The sequence below is a fragment of the Talpa occidentalis genome, unplaced genomic scaffold (assembly GCF_014898055.3).
Source record: "Talpa occidentalis isolate TD23 unplaced genomic scaffold, MPIMG_talOcc4v2.1 talOcc4.9, whole genome shotgun sequence".
Taxonomy (NCBI): domain Eukaryota; kingdom Metazoa; phylum Chordata; class Mammalia; order Eulipotyphla; family Talpidae; genus Talpa; species Talpa occidentalis.
The window spans coordinates 4,426,445-4,451,830 of record NW_023605305.1 but is presented as its reverse complement, the minus strand read 5'-3'; the positions used below and the strand labels follow the sequence as shown (position 1 = coordinate 4,451,830).

General features: G+C 63.3%; 1 protein-coding gene across 2 annotated transcripts; it reads right to left on the bottom strand.

The window, feature by feature from the left end:
• Nucleotides 1-2,313: 2,313 nt before the first annotated feature.
• TMEM201 (transmembrane protein 201) lies at nucleotides 2,314-22,246 on the bottom strand. Of its 2 annotated transcripts, XM_037499271.2 has the most exons (11): nucleotides 22,134-22,246; nucleotides 17,072-17,192; nucleotides 16,299-16,493; nucleotides 15,097-15,273; nucleotides 13,565-13,920; nucleotides 12,978-13,181; nucleotides 8,237-8,469; nucleotides 6,252-6,323; nucleotides 5,408-5,683; nucleotides 4,830-4,967; nucleotides 2,314-4,212 (listed from the first exon to the last, which is right to left on the bottom strand). In XM_037499271.2, the coding sequence occupies exons 1-11, from the start codon at nucleotides 22,244-22,246 to the stop codon at nucleotides 4,115-4,117; spliced, it is 1,983 nt and encodes a 660-aa protein (XP_037355168.1). In that variant the 3' UTR covers nucleotides 2,314-4,114. The 2 variants fall into 2 exon arrangements, with proteins under 2 accessions (XP_037355168.1, XP_037355167.1); XM_037499270.2 differs by lacking the exon at nucleotides 22,134-22,246 and having other exon boundaries at nucleotides 17,072-17,464.
• Between the last annotated feature and the right edge of the window lie 3,140 nt (nucleotides 22,247-25,386).

The window sequence follows — 25,386 nt, the reverse complement described above, 5'->3', positions numbered from 1 at the left end:
AGTGTTATCTTGCCTCCCTCCTGTCGCAGCCACCATTTTCCCTCCCCTAGATCTTACATCCTCGTGCCCCTCCTATCCTGAGTCACTCACACCCTCCCTCGGGTTCTTGCCACACTAACCTTTCAATTCCTTGAGAGCTGGCCCAGGGCCTTTGCGTAAACACACCTGCTCGCAGCCCCTTCTCCAGCTCCCTGACTGTTGCGATTGGTCACTGTGCTGTTACAGCCCCTCAGAGCAGGGAAGCCTGTCACGACTGGGGTGCTCATCGAGCTGCCACGCTGCCCTTGGCTGGCAGGCGGAGCAAGGGCACCTCTGCTTTGTTCCCCACTGAAGCCTTGCCTAGATGGGCCTGCACTAGGTGCCCCATAATCAGCAATTTACAAGCAGATCTGGCTGGTGATGGAGGGAAGGTGCTGTGGTGTCCTGGCCCCTCCTGCTTTCGCTGCGAGCCAGCTCACTCTTACCGAGTAAATGGGGCTGCATACAACCCCACACTGACCCCAAAGCCCAGCTGGCTGCACCCCGGCTCTTTAGGGGCTGAGGACAGATTTCCCCACCTCTACACCCGGTAGCAAAATGTCAGGAGTTGCTACCACAAAAAGCCTTTACAGGGTGAGCCACTCCAAATGCCTTGTATCCCCTAAGTAGGGGACCAGCCCCCCTCTGATCACCTCTGACAGGCCTAGAGGTCATCAGAATGCGCAGCCCTTGCTCTCTGGGCTGCCCAGCTTGGCGAGGCCCCAACCTTCCTCTGACTTAAAGGCAGGTGGAGCGCAGCACAGGAAAACAGCTCCTCTGCTGATATGGGGTGGTGGGCACCCGCCGACCTCTTCTCCCTCCCTGATTCCTCTCTCAAGTCCAGGCTGAAAACCGTCCCTTTGCGGCCGTCACCGGAGGACCCCAATCTTCAGACCACCATCCCCCTGTGCCAGCGAAGCTGTCTGCTCACCCGGCAAGTCGGTTCAGGAGTTTAAAAAATAAAACCACTAGACCACTTTCTAGAATATAGTCAGGCAGCGCATGTAAAAACCTTTGGAATCTTGACGAACCTTCCAGAGTCTGATTTACCCAACGTCACCCTAACAAAAGCCTGACATAATCACACACAGGTGTTTACTGTTGCCCCAAATACAGCAGCAGGGGACCCCCGGGCCTCAGCGCCGCCAGGGGAGGCAAGGCCTGGACATGCACACAGGAAGGCGGCTGGCGTGGGGGGGCACACACTCACCGGGGAGATGCGCACGGGTGAGGAGAAGTGGAAGGTGCGATGTGCGCCACGTGCGTTACGTCGCAGATGTCAACACTTCAGGAAGGACAGCAGGTCCTGCATAGAGTTGTGGGATTTCGGGCATTTTCTTTTGCTCATTTGGGCTTCTAGGTTTTCTGCAACACCCCTCTCCCTTTCATACGGAGACAACAGAGGTGCCGTCAGAAAGATCGTGCAGGCCCACCGGGGAAGGAAATCCCTGCTGAGGCAGTGGGTGGGGCCTTCCAGGGTCTGCGGGGCAGGCTGCGCGTCCTGGGTCAGGCCTCCCAGGGGCTTCTGTGGACTTGCAGGTTCTTCACCCACAGGATGCCGCGAGCGCACCTGGGCACGCACCTCATGGGATCTTCGGGAGAGACTCATGGGGTGCGACTCCCTTGGGTCCCTTGCCCCGAGTCGGGGCCACCACCCCCCGCCCATCCTCTCGCAGGTGCTGGCACAGGGGCACTCACATTTATTGGAGCTGGTGCCATGAGGCCCTTGTGCAGCCGGGGGCCAGCGCCTCTCCTCCCAGGGCTTCCCCGGCGCCCCTGGGGCCAGGCCTCCTCGGCTGGATGGGGCTGGAGCCAGCTTGGGGCCGCTGCAGGGACAGGCTTTTCTTTGAGGTGAGAAAAGCAAGCACCCCCCACCATCGCTTGCACCCCCTCTGCTCCTTCTCACCCCCACCCTCTGGTAACCGGTTGGTTGTCAGCGTTCACTAAACTTCTCCACGTGTGAATTCGCCCAGTATTTGTTGTTCTGACTTCACTTCCCGCCATCCCCTCCAGTTCCTGCCACGCTGAGGGCCACACCTTCTAGAGCCAGGCCTTTCGCGGGACCTCAGCTGCCACAAATAATGCCGCTTTCTGAAGAGACAGCCCGACCGACACCTGCCCCCACGCGCCTCCTGCCCCCACCACACCCTCCTTGCTCTGCTCACAGGCCGCCCACACCCCGCCCAGGCTGCCCAAGCCTCCGTCCCTGCCCTGCACCCGCCACCACCGCTCGCTCTGAGCCCCAGCCCCCCCACAGCCCACAGAGAAGCCACGCGAAGGCCATGCAGCGTCCACTCCACCCGTGAGGGCCCCTCAGGCCCGCGCTGCCCGAGCGCAGGAAAGGAAGACAAGACAGCGGAGGTGTAGTTCAAAGGTTGGTACTTTCTTTCCTTTTTTGCTTTTGTAAAGAAAAATAAGGTTTTTTTTGTTTTTGTTTGAGGGAGAACATAAGTAACCTCCCTCCGCCCCCTGCCCCAGGGGTGCTGGGGTGCTGGTCCTGGGTGGGAGAGGCCAGGCCCGCCCAGCGCGGGCACGTGCCGGGGCCAGGGAGGGCGTCTGGGGACCAGAGCTTGGATTTGTCAGGCAAAAATAAAATTAAAAATCTCGACGCACGCGTCCACTAGACAAAAGGGGGGCTGAGAGGCGTGGTCCCCGAGCTGGAACCGTCTCTGGCATTTGGACGCAGAGTCCTGGTGTGGCCCCTGGAGCCCCGGTCCCCCAAGGTCGGGGCGGGCGGGGCAGGAAACAGTAGCTCTTAGGACAGGAGTGAAGAGGAGGGAGGGGCAGTCAGAGCGGAGGGGGGGCCCCCCATGGTAAAAAAAATTACTAAAAAAGCACCCAAAGCTTAAAAAAACTAAACCTCCCTGGCAGGGAGATCGGGGGGCATCCTGCTGTTTAGCAAAATGCCTGACCTGCAAAAATGTGTAGAAAAATAAAATTAAACTTTATCCCTGAATGACAGAGTGAAGACCTTGCCTGCCCTTGTGACCCTCCCCCGACACACCTCAGAATTCACCTCCCACGGCGGCACCAACACAGAGACACACGCACACACGCACGCACGCACGCACACACGCACACTTCCCTGCCTGCGTGCCGACCAGGACAGCGCCAGGGTTCTGGCGTGCACAGCATGGGAGGCTCCTGTGCAGACTGAGGTCCCCCTTCTCCTCTCGGGGGGCAGGAGGCACCCCAGCCCCAGGGCGGGCAGAGGGGGAGCTTGTGCACGTCAGGCAGGTGGTGCAGGGGGAGCCGGGTGGGGACAGCCAGACGGGTGGCTGTGGACGCAGGCTGTGCTGGGCCTACCTGATGTGAGAACGCAAGGGAGGAAGTGGGGTTTTCGTGGGTGAAAGGGGCTCGGTGCATGGTGGGGCAGGGGTGGGGAGCCAGGCTCCTCAGAGACCTGCAGGCTGCCTGCCCCCCACCCGCTGGTCATCGACAGCACAAGGTGGGCGAGGGTCAGCAAGGCCCCTGTGGGCAGAGTGTGATGGAGGGGCCAGGAAGCGTGGGCCTGGAACTGGGGGGGCCCTGGCAAGTGTTCGCAGGGTAACGGGGTACTGCCTAGGAAGGCAGGAAAATGGGTGCATGCAGGCAGGAAGGCAGATGCTTACACGGGTCCCAAAGGTCCAAGTGGGCCCCTGAGACCCAGGCACTCCGAGGAGCCCTGGGCACCCACCAGCCCACAGGCCCGTGAAAGGGTTATTCTCCCAAGGGCAGGGTCAAGACCGGGAGACACAGGGACTGCACCCCACCTCGGCTCGGGGGCTCTGGGTAGCCCCAATGGACAGAGCAGTACAGTACGAAGATGTGGGCATAGCCCAAGGCATGGGGGCAGGGATGGCACCCCAGGGCCATGCAGCCCCTGGGAGACCCCTGGCTTCAGGATCAGTGTCAGCACCAAACACACAACCCACGTCAGCGCAGGAGATGGTGGGCGGAGTGTGGCCCCAGCCCGCAGTCCGCAGGTGAGGAGGAGACGGCCTGAGAACTGGACTCGATCCGGCAAGGACGAGGGCCTCGAGGGCTCTGAGGCGGCAGTGGTAGAAGCAGCATGCACCTGGGCGCGCCCCCCCGACTCTCGGGGCGCTGGAGCTGGTCAGCGCAGACTCTGGTACAGGTAGGCCGAAGTGAAGAGCGCGTTGGCAGCCAGGCTCACGGCCAGGAGGCCTCGGACCAGGGAGGGCTGAAAACGACCTGAGAGAGCCGGTCAGAGGTCAGAGGGACCTGCGGGGGGCAGCAGCTGCCGTCCTCCATGCCCCGCACTGATCACCCTCCCTGAGCCCATGCCACCTCAGGCACTGGGCTAGGATGCCACGCGCTTGAGCCTGACGGTGGGGGCTGTGACGGCACTTTGGTTGCCCACAGGCCCCACCTGACTGGGGGCAGCGCTCGCTCTGACTCAGCTCAGAACGGTCAGTACGCTGGTCGCCTCCTTGTCATCCACACACACACACACACACACAAACACACACACACGCCCCGACCCTCCCCCTGCCGGGTGCTGCCCACCGATGCTCAGGACCAGCGGGACTTTACACAGAACCAGGATCCCATCTCACACCCAGAACAGCTGCACAGGAGAGGAGGAGCTGGGATTTGAACCCAGGACCCAGGGCAGACCCCAGCACGGGCCCTGAGCACAGGCCGTAGCGCCCGGGACCCCTCCGCGACGGGGCAGGCATCCTGTACCAGAGCCTCCTGACACGCGGCCAAGGCAGCAGACGCTGCAGCTCAGAGCTGGGTGCTGTGCACCCACCCAGGGGTGGCGGTGGCTGCGGATGCCCGCTGTCCCCCCACCACGGGGTGCCAACCTCTCCAGGCGCTGGCCTCCTCCGCGCAGCCTCTGGTGGTGGTGTCCACCGCGCAGGTGGAGGACCGGGAAGAGTCATCCTCCCTCTTGATGGAGCGGGTGCTGCAGGCGCTGCCTCGCTCCGGCACGGACCTCGTGTCTGCGGAGAGAAACCCCCCAGCGTGTGCTCGCGGCGTGCCCCCAGGGCGGACACGGGGCGCCCCTCCACCCCCGGGATGTAGCCAGCCAGCCCTGCCCATCCCCGGGGCGCGGAGCTGTGCGATGGGAGCTGGCTGACACCAGTGTGGGGCTGGGCTGGAACCGCACCCCACGTGGCACATCCTCTGTTATTGGGGGACACAGAAGTCCAGGTTTCATAGAAGTTCTAGATCTTACAGGCTGGGGCCCAATTTAAAAGTGAAACAACGCTTTGGAGCCCACCATTGTGTGAGCTGGCGGGGAGGTCAGCTGCAGGAGATGAAACGCCAACAGAGGCCTGTCCCAGGGTTCACGGTCACCAGCAGCCAGGCCGGGTGGCCACAGAGAGGCCGCCAAGGTGGTCCTGCAGGCCTGCCGGGCCCCACATCCGGGAGAACCTACCCACGGCACGCTTCACGTCCTGGGGCGGCTCGATGGTGAAGAGGCTGCCGCTGTGGGGCGAGTGTTCGTCTGAGCTGCTGGGGGTGTTGGGGGGCTCGACGGGCGATGCCGGGAAGAGCAGCAGCTTCTGCCCCTGCAGGTTGAGCCGTGCAGGGCTGATGAGGGGCCGCCGGTGGCGCAGGGAGCCGGAGCTGGAGGCCACCGAGCCAGCCACGGAGGGCGCCGGGGATGGGAGCGGGGAGGCGGGGCAGCTCCCCGCTAGCAGAGAGAAGTAATCTGGAGGGTGAGAGGGACAGGAGACCCCGACAGTCAGGAGTATAACCGCGGGATGTCTGCCATCGAGACTGCGACGCTGACAGCGCTGCTCCTCTATCCACCAGCAAGGAGGGAGGGCGGCGCGGGGGGTGCAGGGAGTTCCCGTGGGAACCAAGGAGGGGCTTGCACCCCCCACCCCCCCCACCCCGAGGACAGGAGAAGATCATGAGCCTCAGCCACGTCCCCTCGGCCCTGACTTCTCCCCCAGTCCCTGCAGGTTCCCTCAGCCAAGAGCCAGCCCCAAGAACAAATCCTTGCAGCTAAAGGTCAGCTGACCCCAGCCTCGAGATGGCAGGAGCCCGAGGTCTCTGCCAGGGAGGGACCTGGTGCCCCACCACTGCATCCTGGTGGCCCCTGTGCCCACTTCCTAGCAGAGCAGCTGAGACGCAGGGGTGCCTGCTACGGGCCCAAGGCTGGGACTTGAACTTAGAACCAGCGCACCCGGAAGATGACCCCGACCACTCTGCAGTGATCCCCCGAGGTTCTGGAAGCCCACCCACCCCCACTCCCCGCCCTGCCGGCTCCTTACCTGAAACAAGAACCTCCCCAGATCGAGACACCCGGGACGGGGGGCGGCTCCCACTGAACAGATACCCTGAGTCTGGAGAAGAGGGGATGCAAGGTGTCAGCCTGGCAGGAAGACGGTTCCCCTCTGTGCCCCCAACTCCCAACCCCATGGCTGAAACCCAACCTTTGCTTTCAGGGAACACAGGTTTTCAAGTGACTCCCCAAACTACTACCTGGGTTGCTCGGGGGCACAGTCCCACCTGCAGACTGACACCGCGCCCCACAGCAGGCACACGCGAGACGCTGGCACTTGTTCCGTTGTGGTCCCCGCCACCCCCAACCCCAGTGGCGGACTAGCTGGCAGGGCTGCAAGGAGCGCTGACACGCTGCTTTTCCCAAAGCAAGTGCACCCAGGGCCGGGACTCCGCCTCACATGTCCTGTCCCCCAGAGGCCCAGGGCCACGCCGGTGGGGGCGGCACATGTCCTGTGAGGTGGCTGCTCCACTGGGAAGGGCTCGGAGGGCACACCACACCTCCCCCAGCCAGGCTGAGACAGACCCGGGGCCACACGGCTGGGTCGGGGTGGCCACAGGGCCCATGTACAGCAGGGGTGCTTCCAAGAACGTGTCTGCGGGCTGGGTGGGAGCTGCAGGGAGGCAGGACAGGCCTGCGGCGGGGTGGAAGGTGGGGCGGGGTGGAGAGCACATGGAGTTGGAGCCTGGCACAGCACCTGGGCCTGCTAAACCCCAGGCCAAGGGACCGCAGGGGAGGCTCTGCAATCCCACCCCACTGTGGGGCCAGCCCGAGCCCACAGCAGCACTGTCCTGAGGGCGTGCAGGCCGCGTGGGTGGGAGGCCCTGCCCCACAGCCCGGGCTGCTCCCAAGGCCCTTAAGACAAAAGGCCCCTCACTCGGCCATCACCGGTCAGTGTGCACAGTCCTTTGGAGTGTCGGTGCCCAGGGCATCGACACAGAAGGTGGAAGACAGCTCTGCTGTGGGCAAACCATCAGCTCTGGGGGCCAGTGGAGTGACCTGCCCTTTAACCCCTGGCAGGAGTCTGGGGTGTTGCAGGCACCTCCCATCCCATAACAGGAACAGTGGCCATGTATGCAGGCCCCACTGCGGATGGTCCAAGGCTCCCCCAGCAGAGAGGGTGAGGGCACCAGAGTGTACCCCAGGACCAGGGCTGGGGTCCACTTGGCTGCTCCCAGCTGACCAGAGGTTCTGGCACTTCAGTCCCCTGAATATGGTTCTCACAACACCCCATGAAGAGCGTCACCAGCCCCGCTTACAGCTGAGCAAAGACTGAGGTCTCCGCTTCCCGGTCAGCTCAGTCAGCCCAGCCAGGACTCCTCCAGGAGGAGGGGCTTGGGCACTGGGGTTTGCAATCCTGCACCTGCCTTGCAGGGAACAGGAGGGAGGGAGGGCTCCCCTGGGAGGTCAAGTCTCTGCCTTGCAGGATAATTAATTAACCACTTCATTTCATTTCTTAAAGAACAAAGAAAAAAGCAGCCCTCCCCCTGCAGTCTTGTACCAGGCCCCCCCATCTCTGCAAAGATCCTAGAGGTGCCCCACCCCCACACTGAAGGCCTGGAGCTCCAGCCTCCCTTTTGGGGGAAGGTTCAAGCTGCTGGGCCCTCCAGGGTCCCTCTGCTCTAGCTGCTGCTACTGAAGAGCCAGGAGAAGGCCCGTCTGCACCCAGGGCCGGGGGTCAGGCCTCAGCTGCCACTCATCTGCCAGGAGCTCCAGGAGGGCAGGAGCAGCTGTCCCGTTCCCCCACTCCCTACCACAGTTCATGCCTGGTTGCACGGAAGCTTCTGGAGTCTTGGGACAACCACATTTTCGATCATACTGAAGGCCTCAAACCCTCCACCACCACCAGCTCAAATGCTGCTCTCCGGCCCAGAGCAGGACTTGGACCTGGCCCTGCCGTCTCCACCGCGGGAGCGCTCACCCCTCGCCCGCCAGCCCCCCCTGTGCTTAGTCCTGGGGCCCAGTGCCTCTTACCTGCACGAGTGAGAGAGGGCATGGTGCCCAGCGAGAGGGCCCGGCTGAGGCGGCCTGGCAGCGAGGAAGGCGAGGCCCGGCGGGGAGACCGGAACAGCTGCGGGTTGGCGAATGGCAGGAAGCCGGGCGGGGTGGGGACGAACAGAGGCGGCGAGGAGCCAGGGACATTCGGGCAGGGGCTGGCCAGGCTGGGGCCGATGGGGAAAAGGCCGGTGGAGTCTCCGGGGAAGCACCTGCAAGATCCGCAGCATGGGGGAGAGGGTAAGCCTGGGCTCTGCGGAGCTGTGCCCAGAGGTCCCCGCCACGGTGCCCGAGTTGGGGTCCCAGAGGGGGCGTGTGTTAGTTGAAGCAGAAAAGCCGTTTCATCACATTCACGCCATTAGGAGCAGGTGGCTGGGAGGTGTCGGCGTGACCCGCCCCTCCCCACGTGCCCATTCTGACCCTTCAGGCTCACGGCAAACTAGGTCCACTAGGAGTCCCGGGATAAAGTGACACTGTCGCCCTCGCCGACCTCACGCCAACCCTGCGCCACCTTGAAGCACAATGCCAGCCCGCGCCGGGCGGGCACTGACAGCGAACGGCCTTGGCTGGCCTCCCAACAGCTGGCCAAGCTGGGGAGGCCCTGCTCCCCAGGGCCTGACTCTGAGAGTCTCATGGCCGCTCTCCTGTGGACACTGGACACTCCTCGCAAGGGCCTTGTAGAGTGGGGGGAGGGTGGCGGGGCCACTGTGGGGGTCCCAACACATCCGGGGTCCCCAGGAAGAAGCTCTCCAGGCACACCCAACGACTGCAAGGCTGCCCAAAAGACTGAAGGTGACAGTGTCTCTTTAACTCGAGATTGGCACAGGTCTCGCCACAGGCCCCAGGGGCCCCAAGCCAGAACGTCAACCATGCTTCGGATTAAGGCAACCAATTACAGGAGGGGCAGAGGCGGTTAATACATTAGTCGCCCTCTGACGGGGCCACGGGCCCAGCCTTACCTCGGTCCCCAGGGACAAAGTGCCCGTGGACGCGCAGGCGACGGGCAGGCTGGCTTGGGCCCTGCAGCAGAGCCGGGGGAGGGGGCGCAGGACCCGTGCCCGTCACGCACCGCCCACGCCGGGGACTGCTGGCCAGCGACACCTCCCCCTTCGCTTAAAACGAGTTTTATGAGGAAAGCATGGGGTCAGCTGTTCCCTTCCTGGAGAATCGTGTCACCTTTCAAGACTTCCACAGAACTGGGTGCCGGAACGGCAGGCCGGGCCCAGTGTTTGGGGAACATGGGGAAATCAAGGCAGCTCGCCAAGACAAACTGCGGGAGGGCCTGGCCTAGTGCCCACCTGTCCTGCCCATGCCAGACACCACCTCCCCCTTGACCCAACACATCTGGGAGGGCTCCCCTCTAGACAGAAAATGTGAGCGTGTCATCACAGGGTTGGGCCCCGCTCCACAGGACAGGGTCTGGGCCAGGGGGATGGCCTGAGGTGGGGGCACTTTAGGCACCGCAGCGGTGGGGGGGCACTTGGTGCTCTGTGCAACTGGCTGACCCTGCGGGGAGCCATCTGGGCTGGGCCCGCACCCCCGCCATCATGAGCAGCTGCCACAGGAGCAGGCATGGGCCGCAGGACCCTCACTGGACTCCCTGTGCCCTGCCACAGGCCACCCCCAAAAGGGGCGAGAGGAGAGGGGCCCTGCAGTGCGGGTTCTGGGCAGTCAGCTGGGCCGAGGCTGAGCTGGTCAGCTCCAGAAGGAGAAGCTGCATCTTCCCAGGACTGCTCCCCCCGGCGGCCCTGCAGAAGACAGTCCCGTGCGGGCGTCTCTCCTGTGAAAGGAGCAATCACTGCCCAGCCCCACAGAGCTTCCTTTGGTGAGCCCCCCGCCCACTGATGGCTGGGCACCCTCAAACCGCCTGGGCTGGAGATCGGCCCCCACGCTAGTGAGGAGGCCACTGTGGGACTCGGGCTCCGGGGTGGAGGGGCTGTGCGATGCCCCACTGGAGAGATGGACGCTTTATTGAGACCCGGCACAGTGGGTGAGGGGTGCCGGGCAGTTCCAGCTCCCGGCCTGACTCCTGGGGCGCCCCCCCAGCCCAGCCCAGCCCAGCCCAGAAGCCTCTGAAGGAACGTGAAAGAAAAACCAAAAAAGACTCGGTACCTGGCGCCCACCGGCAAGAGCAGGGCCCGGGGGCATTTATTGAAAATACAGAATGGAAACCACGCCGTCTACGGCAGGTGTGGCGACAGCGAGACGGGCTAGACAGTTGTCCACGTTCTACCACACGGCCGGGGCGGAGACGCTCGGCCAGCCTGAGGACGCGGCTCCTCCGGGCGGGCAGGCGTTGGGGCGGCTTGCTCCGGGCACGTTACTGGAGGCGCCTGCTTGGCCTGGTGTGGCCCAGAGCACGGGGACACCCGGAGTGCACCTCCCTGTCGGGGCGGTCCCTCCACCCGAGGGCTCAAGTTTTCCCAGCCCTAGGGGGTGGCGGTCCTGGCGAGGGCCGTGACGTCAGCAGGTGCTGGAATGGGCTCCAAGTAACAAAACTTTAAGGGACCAGCGGGCAATTTAAAAAGTCATGAGACTCTAAAAAGGCGGGGAGCGTCCCCCTGACCAGGCTCATCTTGGGGGGGTGTCTTCCCAACCCACCAGAGGCCGGGATAGCTCTGCTGGGCAGGGACTCCTGGCCAGGAGAGCTGGTTCCGCTTATTATAAATAATTTAACTTACACACACACGCACACACACACACAGATGTCCTGCTGCTCGATGCCGAGAGGTAATTAGCATCACGCTGTCAGTTTTGAGAAAAGGAGACTCAGGGCTCAAGGGCTGGGTGCCGCCTCCCCCCAGCCCTGCAGGCTGGGCCAAGAGAGGGCTGCGGGCCTGCCTCCCGGCCCAGCACCCCGCTCTGTGGGACAGGACGAGCCCAGCGAGGGGGGCTGGTTTGTGGCCATGTAGCTAGTCTGGCTCCTGAGCCAAAACACTTTGAGGGGGGGTGACCCGACCTGTGGGGCACCCCCACCTGCTCCCTGCCTGTTTGCGGGGCCCCTGCCGAGCAAGACCTCCTCAGACACCTGCTCCCCTGGGCTCCAGGTGTGGAGGGGGGACACGGCTGCTCAGTGATAAGAGCAGGACATGGGGCCTGTGAGGAGAAGTGTGAGGCACACTCACACTCCAGGGGTAGAAAATGCCAGGGAGGGGACACCCCAGTCACTCTCCTGCTATGGGCCTGGAGTGACCCCCAGGCTGAGAACTTCCTCTGCCTGTGAACAGCACCTCAGGGCAGCACCTGAGGCCTGGGAGGGACCACCAGTCATCCCACATGGGTAAACTGAGGCTGGGAACAGCAGGGCCTGGGTGGGACCTCGCAGCTGGTGAGCAGCCTGTGTGTGCCAGGACGTGGCCACACCAGCCACACCAGCTCTGCCCCAGTGGCAGTCATGGGAGGTGGCTGCAAAGCTGAGGCCCCACTGACTCGGGAGAACAAGGCTGGGCCCAAGGGCTCTGGGGCTGTGGGAGACAGGAGTGGGAGGCAGGAGTCTCCACACCCCCCATGGGGGGATGCTGGGGGCAGAGCAGTGACAGGACTGACCAGAGAGGGACAAAGTGACAAATAACCTGAGGTCATTCTGGACCTGTGTGCGCCTTGGGCCGGACCCTACACTACCCTTGGGCAATCGGAGCCTCTCCCAAGCATTGTGGGGTTGGGGGAGGCAAGAATAGGAAACTGGGGACATCCCAGGCGTGGAGGGGGTGCAACGCCAGCAAAGGCAGTGCCGTCCAAGAAGCAGGAGCCCCAGTCCTGCAGGACCAGTGGAGGACCAGGCACAGGAGGTGGTCGTGCTTCTTCAATGGGGAGCCAGGGGCCTCACAGGAGAGCAGCAGTGCAGGCCTGCCCACGTTGTCTGGCCACAGTACCCCCAAAATAGATGAATAAAGGAAACACTATTCAGAAACTCCCCCTGCCACCACCGGGGTGAAACCCACAGCCTAGCTCGTAAAGACCTTGCTGACCCCGGGAGGAGCGCGTTTTCTCCTTTCCACCGGGGGAGGATCTTTGCCCACAGACTCAGGATCAAGGCCAGCCTGTGCCCAATTCCTGGGGGGAGGAGTAACAGGGGCTCATCAGAGCAGTGGCCCCGAGGGGACACGCTGCCTCCTTCTGGGTCCACCGGCCTGGGTAGGGACAGCCCAGCCAAGAGCAGGACCAAAGAGAGCAGAGAGGTGGTGTAGGGACACAGTGAGGGGTGCGCCCTGGCCCTGCTCACCCGCGACAGCTCACGCCAAGCAGCCCCAGGGGTCAGGCCCAGTCTGAGGCCATTGACACTAGTCCCTGTGCCAGGAATCAGAGGTGCGCCAGGTGAGGGAAGCAGACCACAGGCGGGACCCTCACCCAGCGGCGTCAGAGGAGAAGGTTGGGGCCAGGGTGGGGTGCCTGGAGCTGCCGCGGGAAGCCACAGGCTGGAAGCAGGCAGCGGGGAGCCACCTGTGCAGGGGCTCCTAGGCCGTGAAGGGGTCTTTGGCCAGCTGGCTGGTGGCAACGGGAGCGGCCAGATCAGGGGCTCGTGTGGGGTCTAGAAAGGAAGGGGCGGGGCAGGCCTGACTCCTTGGGGAAAGAGAAGGGCTGGACCAGGACCAGGGTTCTAGGTTGGGTGGGTGTGAAGCAGGTTAGGAAAGACGCAGAGAGAAAGGGTTCTGCTTGGGGGCAAAGCTTGGGCCTGTCTGTCCACCTGTCCTCCCCCCACAGTCACTGCTGCTACTCTGACCTTCGGGGCCGGAACCTCCTCGGGCCCGTCGCCTTCCTCGTGGCCACGGCTGCCGTGAAGCCCACCAGGCAGCACAGGGACGTGATGCTGAACTTGAGCGTGTCCAGCCAGCTGGGTGAGGCAGCCTGCAGGTACTGCTCAGCCAGGTGCAGCCCCAGCAGCAGGGCCCACAGGCCGGTGGAGAAGGCGTCGATCCTCCGGAGCCTGTGGGGAGAGCGGGGTGCATAAGGCCCGTGAGTTGGACCAGCCCCCCCACCCTCTTCCACTTTCCGTCTCCTCCAGCCACCCCGAGCCGACCGAGGGCAAGTCCAGCCTCGCGTCCTGCCTGTACGGTGGGGCTGAGGGTCCCCTGCAGGGTCACTGAGAGGCAAGGGGGACACCACTCGGGTGGGGTCTACGAGGCTCAGGGAAGGACTTGGCAGGGGACAGAGGTGACCTGGGCCCAGACGCAGCAGGGTCAGCGGCGGGTTGGCTGCTGCTTCTGCGCCTCCAGTCAGGTCATCTGCTTTCCTCTCCCCGCCGACTCCTGAGAAGCAGGATCAGGAGCCCAGGGCCCACGCCCGCCGAGCTGCCCACCCCGCACGCACCTGAGGCGACCGGCCAGCAGCATGGCCAGCAGGCAGGTGAGCAGGCCCAGCGCCACGAGGCCTGTCTGGTGGCTCTGCCCAAAGGCCCAGGCCATGCGCAGCTTCTCGGCGGCGTGTTCGGGCAGCAGGCCCAGCAGCTGCCGCCAGCCCTCAGTCCCTGGGCTGGTGGTGTTGTCGGAAGCAGTGGAGTCGTTACTCCTGGGGGGCAGGTCTGGGGGCAGGGTGGCTGCGCCCGGGGTGAAGGGGTTGCTGGCACCATACAGCGTGGTAGCCAGCAGGAAGGCGCAGGCCAGGAAGGCGAGGGCCCGGAGCACGATGACCTGGACCGGAGACTTCACTGCCGACGAGCAGAAGCTCTGAGGGGGGAAGAGACTGGTCAGCGAGGTGGACAGAGCCGCTGACGGCCGCTCCTGGCGCCTACTCTGGGCAGGCCTCCCCCACCTCCGCCCCCAGCGCGCACGGCTCCTGTCTCCTTGGCAGGTCCAGGCTCTCTGCAGAGTCCACAGCCCCTCTCCTGGCAGGGCCCTCACCCCGCCAGCCCCACGCGGGCAGGGAGCGGCCCTCCCGCCGCATCGCCAGGTGAAATCCTTTCCATGTTACACGGCCTCACACTTGAAGTCAAATTTTTGTTTTGTCAAGTTTTTCACGTAAAGTTTCCTTTGTGATTCTTACGGAACTGTGTAAATACACAGGTTTACGTATTTACATAAGAAGCTGGTCTTAGGAGGCGGTGGTGAGGGGCAAAGTGGGGGGGGGGGGGCTATGGGGGAGGAGGGGGGCTGTAGATGGGAAACTCGAAGCAGGAGTCCCGTGGGGATGGCGGGGGACTTCCCTGGGGGGAGACGCTCATGTTTAAATCCATTTGCCTCTCAGATATTTTCAGCCAGGAGATTTCAGTGACTACAGTGATAAAAACTAACAGTGGCGGGCCTCCCCCGGTGGCGCAGCGGATGACGCTGGGCTGCGAAGCTGCCCGCAGCCTCTGCAGCACCGGTTCGATCCCCGGCCCCCGGTGAGGGTCCCACATGGAGCGACAGACCTCTCCTGCCGTGCCTGCTGCTCCCCTCAGCAGTGTATTTCGTCAGTCTGCCTGTTCTGTTCCCCGCTCTGGCTCTGGTGAATTCACTCACCCTCCCGCGCTTCTGGCTGTACCCAGTGCTTGTATAAATAAATAAATCTTAAAAAAAAAACCAAAAACAAAACTAACGGTGGCTTTAGGCAGAAGGCCCCAGCCAGACAACCACGCCAGGTCACCTGGGGGCCCTGACTGGACCCGCCACGGAGGGCCCCTCAAGCAACAGGGGGTCAGGAAAGCGCCCGACACACAGGCAGTGCAGATCCCCAACGGGCTGGAGGCCGGGTATTTGAGGATACTCTCCTGGGGCCTTGGGGCCCCGGGGCAAGGTGGGAGCGTGGCTGTGGTACCGGAAAGCGTCTCAACTCTGGAGAGCTGCCCTCCATCCCCATATAGGGGCTTCCTGCACACACTCGAGGGTAGTGGTCACCTGGTGCCCCACGGACCCCCCTCACACCTGCACGTGGGTCTGGTCCGCCTCCCGGCGCTTGAACTGGTGGCTGAGCAGCAGGGCGCGCAGCTGGCGGTTCTGGTGCTTGATGTAGTACTCGACGGCCGCCTGGCACGGCCGGCACAGCTTGTACATCTGCTCCAGGTGGTGCCGGTATACCTCGACCTCCTCGTCGTACCTGCCCTGTAGAGCAAGGGCAGTGGCTCAGGGTCCTGGGGCAGCAACCGTGGCAGCCCCAAGACCACTGACAGGCAGGGAGACCATGGCAGGTGATCCCCACTCTGAGCCTGCATCATTCCCTGCCTGACAGGACAAATGGCCGCTGAGCACAGGGTGTGGGCTGCCAGGTCAGGGCTGCCCAAGCCTGGGAAACGCAGGGCCCACAGCTGACAGGACACACTCAGGCCCTGGGCCTCAAGAACTCCAGGAGAGGGTGACCCACCTGACAGGGTGGCTCTGAGCTGATGTACCTAGTCTGGGCCTGCCCCTCCCATAAGTCCAGGGGCCTAAAAATTCCTAGAGGGCCCAGGCTGAGACTTAGAGCGAGCTGAAAGGTCCTTTGGGCTTTAGAAACAGTCTAGAAGCTCAAGCCAGAGGCAGCAATGCCTCTTTCCCTTTCCTTCCCAGCAAGCACTGCAGCCAGCAGAGGCCTGAGGGTTATCACCTCCATGTTCTCTTATTGGGGCCAAATGCACCAGAAAAGCCGCCCCAGTTGTTTAGTCTTCTCTCCGCATATTCCCCGTCTTTCCCTCTTCCCAGCCTGGACCTTGGGAAAGCCAGCACCCCTGGGTCTCGGCTGGGACCACCTCCGGAGGTCAGGAAACCTGGCCTAGTGAGACCACGAGGCTCCCAGCTCCGAGGAGGGCCCAGGAGGTGGCGGCTGAAGTCAGACCTCTCAGTGGCCAGAAGCCTCCTCGCCAAGCCAGAGAGCAAGCCGCCGGGCCAGCCAGCGGGCAAGGCTGACTCTGAGGGACAGTGGCAGGGTCCAACAGGCCCCCAGCTGGAACTTGGGAGCCCTACTCACCTGCCTATGGACCCCTCTGGGCTTTTCACGACGTTCCAGGCTTGGAACTGAGATAGTAAGATCACGAGACGGGGGGATGCCCTGAATGTGGGCAATGTGGGGTCGGGCTGGAGGTGTCCTCCGGTGCTCAGGACTGAAAAGCCACTGCAGGGTTGGGGGTACATGCCTGAACCCCAGCCCTCACCTCATCACGCGGCGTGAAGGCGGCCAGCTGCTTGATCTTGGTGGTCTGGTGGTGGCTGCAGCGGCGACACAGCAGCACCTGGCTGCTCACCCATTGTTGCGGCTGCGCAGGGGCGCTGGGGCCGGGCGTGCTGCTCACGACATGGTTCAGGTGCTCCAAGTACTGGGCGGGGATCGGCTTATTGTAGTCGCCATTCTGTGGGGGAGGCGTGTCAGTGGGGAGCCCTATCCCAGTGGGTGAGAACCTCCCCTGCTGACCCCATCCCACTCCAGGAAGTGGGGATGAATCTGAACGCCCCCATTCTTTCTCCCAAAGAAATCTCACGTGGACCACTGACAGACAAGAAGCTGAGAGCACCCCGGACCCTGCCTCACGTGCCCCCCCCACCAGCTTCTGGAGTTGGGCCCCAGAACCACCGGGCCAGGGCACCAGGCCTGTACATCCCGGCCTGGGGCAGGGCTGCCAGGTTCCTGGGCCTGGCCATGCACACTCACACACATATTGTCACGGGCGTGGGGCTGACAGGCATGATAGAGACTCACGGCCTGTAAAGCCCAAGATGCCCTCCTCTGGCCTGAGCAGAAAGCCTGTGGCCACCGCCAGAGCAGAGCAGAGACCTGGCACGGGACCACAATCTGCCAATCTCAGGACTTGGGAAGCCACATGCCTCAGTCCCCAAGGGGCCTGTTGCCTCCCCCACCAAGCTGGGGTGAGGGCCGGGGTGAGGGCCTGGCCTACGGTACTGGGACAGCAGGCAGGACGGGGCCGCGCACCTCCTGGAAGCCGTTGTACTGCTCACAGTGCGGGCAGTCCCAGCAGTTGCGGTTCCCGTAGGGCACGACCGTGTCCTGGTTGCAGAACCAGCAGTTGACGAGGGTGTGTGTTGGCTTCATCCTGGGGTGAAGACAGAGCGGGGTCAGCGGGAGGCCCCCGCCGCAAGGGGACAGGAAAGGGTGCGGGAAGCAGGGCGGGGGACGCAGGCTCACCGGAGAAGGAAGCGAAAAGAAAAGAGGACCTTGAGTGGACATTGTGCGTCCATGGGGAGGGCCGAGTACAGAGGCCACGCCTGCCAGGGCTTCTCCTCGGCCCCGAGACAAAGCTGCCAGGGGCAGCCGGACACTCACCAGATCCCTCGGCCCCAGTGCGTCCACCCGAGGACCCCGGACCACCAGCCCCTTGTGTCTTGGAGCACAGCCATGTGGCCCACAGGGGCCGTGGTCAACCGGGCCCTCTCTGCAGACCTGGGCTGTTCCCAGGCTGCGGAAACGGAGCTCCCCAGGGAGGATCCAGACGCTAGCAGCCTCCTGTGCTTCACAGAAGAAAAGTTCCCTGGAGCTCAAGGGCCGAGAGGCGGGGAGCAGAGACAGCTGCTCAGAGGGCCACCCCCGAGGAGGGATGAGGGCGGGCTGGCCACACAAGCGGTGACAGGTGGGGTCTGCGGGCTAATCCTGGCCCAGGCACAGGGGAATCTGTGCTCTGGCCCCGCAGCTCTCCTCTCTGGGTGTGGAGGGGTGGGGGTGGTGGTGGGGGCGGCAACTGCCCAACAACCCCCTCCACCCAGCAGTCTGGAAAGTGAGGGCGGAGGGTAACAGCTGCTTGAGCCTGGGGTCAGGCCCCCCAGTGGCTAGCTCCAGCTGTGGGGGTTCCGCCCGGGTGCACGCTGCAGTGGATAGTCACACCACACAAAGCCCCACTGTCTGTGGAGGTCTGAGAAGCAGAGCCGCAGCCAGCCTCAGCCACACCCACAAAGTGCTAGCTAGCACTCAGCACCCAAGGCACCTGTGTGACGAGGACCCAAGGGCACAGGACACTAATGCGCTCTGCGTGGCAAAGGGCCAGTTCTGCCCCAACCCCGTCCCTGCTCGTCAGGGGCCTGGAAGGCGGCCGGGCCTGTCCGCGGAGCTCCTGCTCCCGACACTCTGGACACATCCTGGCCTGGCCCCTCCATGCTTCAGCCTGGCCACCTGTCAACTGGGGCCAAACCCCCCTCCCCCGCCCCCACCCCGATCTCAGGTGGGAGTGATAGGTGGGAGTGCGCCACAGGCCTGGCCTGGATCAGACAGTTTGGGGAAGGGCAGGGGGGAGGCCTGGCCAACGGGTCCCAGGGTCCACCTGGACCGCCCAGCGGGAGCAGCAACACCACACCAGGCAAAGCCTCTTGCGGACAATAAAGACCTGCCAGCCCAGCACTGAGGTCACCGGTGTGGCCTCTGGGGAGTCCGTCCCCTGCTGGCGTAGTGGCAGGTGACCACCCCTGCTCTGGACAGGCCCCTCCAGGATCAAACAGAGGATTCAGGGAGCTGAGCCCGGCTCTGGGGCGGCCTCCCGGGGCTTCCCGCGAGGGCAGTGGTGGGGGGTCCCCGCAGCGGCTCTGCCCAGATGCCAGCCCCGCAATCCTGGGCATGCTATTTTGTCCCTGCTTTGCAGGCTTCTTTGTAATTGTGCGCGGGGGCGGGCCCTGGTGGGCTGTCACGCAGGCCGTGGACCTCCACCCTCTATCCTTCCATCCTCCCGGAGGGCCCTCAGCCCCCTCACCCCCAGACCCACTGGGCTTCTGCAGGGAAGCCAGGCAGAGGGCTGGCTCCCCGCCCCAGGAGAGAGAGAAAGAGGCCGCCCCCGGGACCAATGGTGGGACTGAGCCCAGCCCACAGCCCCGCCCTCCCAGGAAGTCATTTCCACTCCCTCTCAGGCTGGTTGCTAAGGAAATGGAGCCGTGAGGCTTGTGGCGGAAGGGAGGTGGGATCAGGCCTGTTCCTGGGCCAGCAGCTCCAGCCCCCATCACTGCCGGCCCTTGGCAGCCCCCACGCGAGGTGAGGGTGGCGGGAGTGGAGGTGTCCTCTCCCAGGCCACAGGAGCTGCCACCCATCTCACCGTTCCCCAGGTGGGGTGGGGCCCAGCGCCAGGATGAGCCCACCCACCACGGAAGGGGGCACCTCCACGGCTGCTTTGGGGCAAGCCCTGCAGGGCCCGCAGGCCCATGACAGCCAAGTGACTGCCCTGACCCCCCAGCTTGGATGGTCTCTACCTCAGGCCTGGGCTCTGGTGCGCACCCACCCGGCGAGAGCGCCTGTGCCGATCCACTCCAGGCCAGTTCTGGTTTAGCCCAGAGCCCTTTTTTGCCCAGGGAGAGGCCCCTTCTGAGCCAAGAGCCCCACCTGGTGAGGGTTTGGGACAAAGCTCTGGTAGGAGCCAGAGGGTGTGTGGTGACAGCAGGACATCCCTCCGACGGGGCAGTGTCGGGCTGCCCCCGCTCTCCACACGCCCAACACACACGGAGAAAAAGAGGAGCACAGGCCTTCTTGAGAGCGTGGCCCCCAGCCCTGAACCCAGATGCGCGGCTAACACGACACCGTGCCCCGACATCTCACCGTTCCCCAGGTGGGGTGGGGCCCAGCGCCAGGATGAGCCCACCGCTCCAAGGCTCCCCTGCCAGAGCCAGGCACCTGGGGTGTGCCCAGTCCAAGCCTGGGGGAGACTGGTGTCAGCCGCCCACCTGGCCTGTGCCCCTGAGCCCCGGGGATCTGGTCACTGAAACTCAGGTTCCCTCAGGGGCCCAGAGGTTAGGCTCACTGGGCAGCCTCACAGGAGAGGGAGTCCTTGCCAGCCCCCCCCCGGAGGCTCTTTTCTTCCCACACAACAGGGAGAGTTCCAGGAGCCTGCTGGGCTGCAGTGTTGGGGACACCAAAACATGCCCCAGGACCCGAGGGTCTCCTCTCGAAACACTCACGTGCACAGTGGCCCTGCCAGCACCACCAGACGCCTCCGAGCCCACCGGGACGGCCCTGCTCTTACTGCCACAGCGGGGGTGCCGGCAAGTGCTGGACACAAGGACAAGCAGCACAGCCTCCTGGGGCAGCTGGTGACAGGCCCACGGAGAGAGGCCAACAGGGAGCCCCGGGCTCACCCTGAGGATGGACAGGGTTGCCATCAGCGGGGCCGAGGAGCAGATGGCATTCAAACACATGGGGTGCTGGGCAGGGGGCCTGTGAATATCTAGGGAGCCTTGTCCCCACAGCCAGCGCAGCCCAGTAGAACGGACTCTGGATGCAGGACAGGCCCACCTCTGACTGGGGCGGAGGGGCAGTTCTCCTCCTGACCTCCAAACTCCAGAGCATGGACAATGCACCTGGGGTGCCCGGAGGCCCCAGGCCGTGAGTAGCAATGTGCTGACAGAAGGCAGGTCCTGGCGGAAGGGGGGCAGTGGAGTCTGGGGGAGCAGGCCCACGAAGCCGCACAGCTGCCCAGACAGGGGAGACTGGGGAGGTGGGACTTGGGCTTCCCTGGAGATGGCACAGACAGCCCTGGCCAAGTGGGACCAAGAACGCGAGGTGGAGCTGGGAGCCCAAGGGTGGGAGGGAGTGTGCAGGAGGACCCCCATCTCCAAGCCTTCTTCCTCTGTAGAGTGGGGGTGCAGGCTCCATCAGCACCGGATCTTAACAGTGATCTGGTCAGGACGGCATGGGCAGGAAGCCCAAGGCTCGGGAGGCGGCAGGCTGTAGAGAAGGTGCCTCGTCCCTCTGCACCCTCCGCGCCTCGCCCACAAACACCAGCGGGCCAAGTCGCCTTCCTAAAACAAAGCTCCTTGCCTGCCCTTGCAAGGGTCCTCCAAAACCCACGTGGGGCCAAGGCAGACCCCTCACTGTCGCAGCACACTCCTCTGGGGTCGGCTCTGCCGCTCATCTTGCCCAGACGAAACCAGCTCTCCAGGGGCTTCAGTGTCGGGCCTGGCTGGTCCTTCTCAGCCCAACCAACAGGTCCCACAGCTCTGCTGTCCCCGTGCACCCTCCTGGGCACCTGGCCCCATCCCTCTCGGGCCAGGGAAGGTGTGGTCCAGGAGGGGAGCCGGGACCCCTGAGCACAGCCGCAGCGCAAGACCCGGGCGCAAACCCAGGTGAGTCCAGCCCTCTAAACGGGGCTGCAAAGCCTGGGGCCAAGGCCCTGGTCCAGGCCGGGTCTGGGCAAACATTCCCCACCTGGGGTTACCTCGGAGGCCCCAGCTCTGCTGCCGACCTGCCCTGGGAATCTGAGCAAATCACCAGGAGCATAAATGGCCAGTCTGAAGCGGCTGGTCCGCAAGTCCCTCTCCCTTGCACAAGGTGGACAGGAACCTGGCGCGGGCGGAGACCCCTCTGAGCAGGGCACTGCCCCATCCCCGCGCCCCTCCTGGCGGCCCCTCCGCACCGCCAGGGAGAGTTCTGCCCGCACCTGACGCCCCGCCCACCTCTCTCCTCCCTCAAGCCTGAGACTCAGGCCATGCAGGTGGGGGTGACCTAGAGCAGCCTCAGCCCAGGCCGACTGCCCCGCGCGCGTCCCAGAGGGGCCCCTGGCCGCCAGCGGCTTCCCCTCTCGGCAGCGCGCACCCCCGGCCCTGCTGGTTCTCACCCCCCTGGCGGGGGGTCTGGCGAGACGAGCCCTCGAGCCCTCGGAAGCCCCGCGAGGCGGGCGCGCGGGGCCCGGGCCCAGGAGCCGCCGCTCGGCCCCCCCGACGGCCCAGCTCACAGCCAGTGTCCCCGCGGGGGACACATTCCCGCCCGCGGGCCCTTTTGTCCCTCGGCCTCTCCGGGGCGCCGGGCGGCGACCGCGACAAGGAGGAGCGGCCGGGGCTGCGCCGGGGCCGGCCCAGGGGGTCGCGGGGCGCCTCCCGCCCGACGCGGCGGCGGGTGTGGGGCGCGCGGGCGCGGGGCCGCTGCGGCCCGGGCGCTGATCCGGGCGGGGCCCGCCGCCCCGCCGCGCCGCCCCCGCCCCCCCGGCCCCCGCCCGGCCGCGCCGGGGCGCGCGGGGCCCGCGTGGGCTCGCGGGCCGGGGCGGGCCGGGCCGCGCGGGCCGCGCACTCACCTCCGCGCGATCCGGTAGAGCAGCGCGCCGGCCGCGGCGCACGCCGTGACCCCCAGGCCCCCGGCCAGGCCGGCGGCGGGGCCGTGCGCCAGCAGCGCGCTCACCCCCTCCATGGCGGGCGGCGGCGGCGGGCGGGCGGCGGGGCGGGCGGCGGGCGCGCGCCTGCTGGCGCCGTGACCTTCGGCGCTTTGTAGCCGGGCGGGCCCCGCCCCCTGACTCGGCGCGCGCCGCCGCCCGGCCAATCGGGGCGCGGGGCGAGCCCGGGGCGGGGCGCGGGCGGAAGCCGCGGCGCCGGCGCCGCGCGCCCCCCCCAGCGGCCGGCGGTGGGAGCGGCGCGCGCCTCGCCCCGCCGCTCCCGCGAGCCCCGCCCCGCCGGCCCCGCCCCCGCCGGCCCCGCCCCGCGGGCGCCACGCGTTGTGCTGCAGGTTGCAGCTCCTGAAGCTCCTGCCACTGAGCCGCTCCAATGATTTAAAAAATGTGTAGAAACAGGAACGTCCACCGACGGGGAGGTTGGGTAAGTGACGGCGCAGCCACACCTGGGAAGGGAGGGCACCTGCCTGCCCGTGGGGGGCGCGGGTGTCGGCTCCTGGCAACGTGCACGGTCCGTTGGCTGCACCCGGGTTTGTTTGGGTGCATAGACCCTGTAGTAAGTGGCTGCGGGAAGTGGGGGATCTGATTAGCACCGAACTGGCTGCCTTGGGGGTGGACTTAGAGGGGAAGAACCACCTGTTGCAAGATGGTTGCCCTGCGTCAAATTGCTTTTTTGAAATCATACTCCGTATTTCGAAGAGGGATGAAGGATTCATGCCGTAAGTTTATCTAGAGACTTATTTGGTAGGCTTAGTTGGAAGAGTTTGATCTTTTCCAGATTGCACCTTTTAAAAATGCTACTTTTTGTCTGTTTCATGGAATCCGCCCTGGTGTCTTACCAGGAAGGGGCAGCAAACCTGGAGCCAAAGCACAGCCATCGTCATGAACGGCCACTTGTTTTCCACTGAAAATGGACGATCCTTCCCCAGGCCCCCACGGGGGCTCCAGGGCCTGTGACCCTGGACATCTGTCCCAGCCTGGTGCTGTCAGGAGCACCGAGGTGCAGAGACGGAGAGAAGTGGTGGCGCCGCCGTTCTTGAAATGACTTCCACAGGAGAGGTCAGCTGGGAACATCTGTAGGCAACTGCGCAGCTGTTCGGGCGCTCCGCCAGCATTCCAGTGGTGTTGGTCAAAGGTAGAGTTCTCACAGGCTGAGACAGTGGCGGGTCATTTGGCTGCCAGTGTCGCCTTTGTTTGCTGTTGCTGGTTAATCTGTGACACCCTGGTCCCCTCATGGGAACAGAGAGGGAAGGAGCGGGCGGGGTGATTAGAATCTGCGCTGGCAGCTCCTTTTTCTGGGAAGTGGGAAGGCCGCTCCTTTGGCCCTGCTGCTGTCACCAGCCTGGAGCACACACAGGAAGGGCAGGGACGCGTCCCTCCACCACGGGTCTCTGTGTGTAAGTACCAGTCTCTTTCCAAGGACGCTTCAGGGTCTTGCCCACAAAGGCAAGGCTGCGATCTGCGTGGACAAAGGTGGCTCCCATCGACGCCATCCAGGGCATCCTGGCTTGAGCGCACTGTGACTGGGGCAGCACTGGGGACCCACACCCTCAAGTGAACTGGATACAGGACGTTGACTTCAGGGTCAGATACCCCAAGGGCTGGGGTTCCCCTCTATCTTGCATTCATTCACTCAGCCAGCAACCCAGACCTGCTACCGGGCAATTTACTAACATACCCAAGCTCTCACACAGGCTGGGGAAGCCCACGAGCCTCACCAGGTGGTCAAAGATCAATTTAAATGAGCAAGCAAACATAACACCCTGCATACGGGTTGGCACACACTGGGGAAGCAAGAAGGGTCTGAAAGTTTTTCATATGTGTCTTTTAAATAGTTGTGTATATATATTTTAAAACAACAAAACCCCATTACTAAGCTTGCAGAAATAAATTGTGGGATTTCTCCACGAATGGCTCAAACAATGTTATTTCCCATTTCAAAATCCAGCAAGCCCCTTTGAGGAGGAAGCTCAAGCCCCTTTGAGGAGGAAGTCTTCCCTGTTGGCGCTCCATGCCCTGTTGCAGAAGCAAGCAGAGAAGTAAATGATAGGAGGTCAACATCAGATTTATTAATTCAAGAAGGTATAAGTGAAAATTATTTCCAAAGAATTCTCATACCCAATTAGTGAAAATTCAGCAACCTGATTTTTAACTTTCCTATTAGATAAAACTTTGAAAAGTTCAGCTTTTCCTGTGAATGTTAAATAGGAGCCTGCTGCTAAATGCCACCATTGAGAAGTTCGGACGAGCTTCTGGAATAGAAATCACTGCACTTTTGACTAAATCATCTGTTTCGACTTCGACATAGCCGATGAGAGTTGACGCCAACCACACAGGGGAGCTCGGGAACACCAATGAAGCTTCTTCATGACTCAAGTGAACAAAATGAAACTCAATGTAAATACAGTTTGTAAAGATCCTCTTCTCACCCCTAGAGTATCCGCAACTGGGTCAGGGACACTATGCTGCATCAGTTATTAGAATCTAGTATCTTTCTAGAGATTCAGAGTGAACAACAACCTTACAGGACAGTAGCTGCAAATTCCAGGGGAAGAGCTAGTGGAAGGAAGACTGGCTCTTCCTGCCTCCTGGTCTTCTTTTCTTTTGTCCCCTTGTTATAATAGATTTCCTTTAACAAAATTACAGGGGAAGGAATTCTGACAATTTCTTATTTCCAGGATTTTTTTTTTTTTTTTTACTTTGAACTCAGGTTTAAGCAACACCAATATCTTGTGTCAGAATATAAGTGAACCCCCAGAGGTGAGCTGTCAGCCTGCATCTTGCCCTCCTCTGCAGCGGGGAGATGGGGAGCAGGGTGGGAAGCCCAAGAGGAGGGCTCCTGTCTCTACTCAGCTGCGGGGAGGCCCGCTCCTGTGCACTTACAAGGGGCCTAGGCTTGACTTCTGGAAATATACCCAGGAGCAAGGCGGCCGGTAAACAGCTCCTTAATACGCTTGCTTTCGGTTCAAACTGGGGATACAGGATCACTTCAGGAAAACGTTAACAGTTAGAAATATTGACTGCCAAAAAGTTGAACTCAACTCAGCAGCCTGGAAGTTTAGATTATCAATCTGTGAGCCCTGGCAATGGACAAAGGAGGAAGTCAGTCCTGCTCTGCCCAGCATCCCTAAAATATGATGCTTCTTAACCGTCCAGCAGTGCC

Coding starts and splice junctions, on each gene's coding strand:
- TMEM201 (XM_037499270.2), bottom strand. CDS start 17,326: ATGTCCACTCAAGGTCCTCTTTTCTTTTCGCTTCCTTCTCCGGTGAGC. Junction 13,921..15,096: donor CGGACCAGACCCACGTGCAG/GTGTGAGGGGGG, acceptor TTCCCCCCTCAG/AGCTTCTGCTCGTCGGCAGT. Junction 8,470..12,977: donor AGGAGGTTCCGGCCCCGAAG/GTCAGAGTAGCA, acceptor CGGATCTTGCAG/GTGCTTCCCCGGAGACTCCA.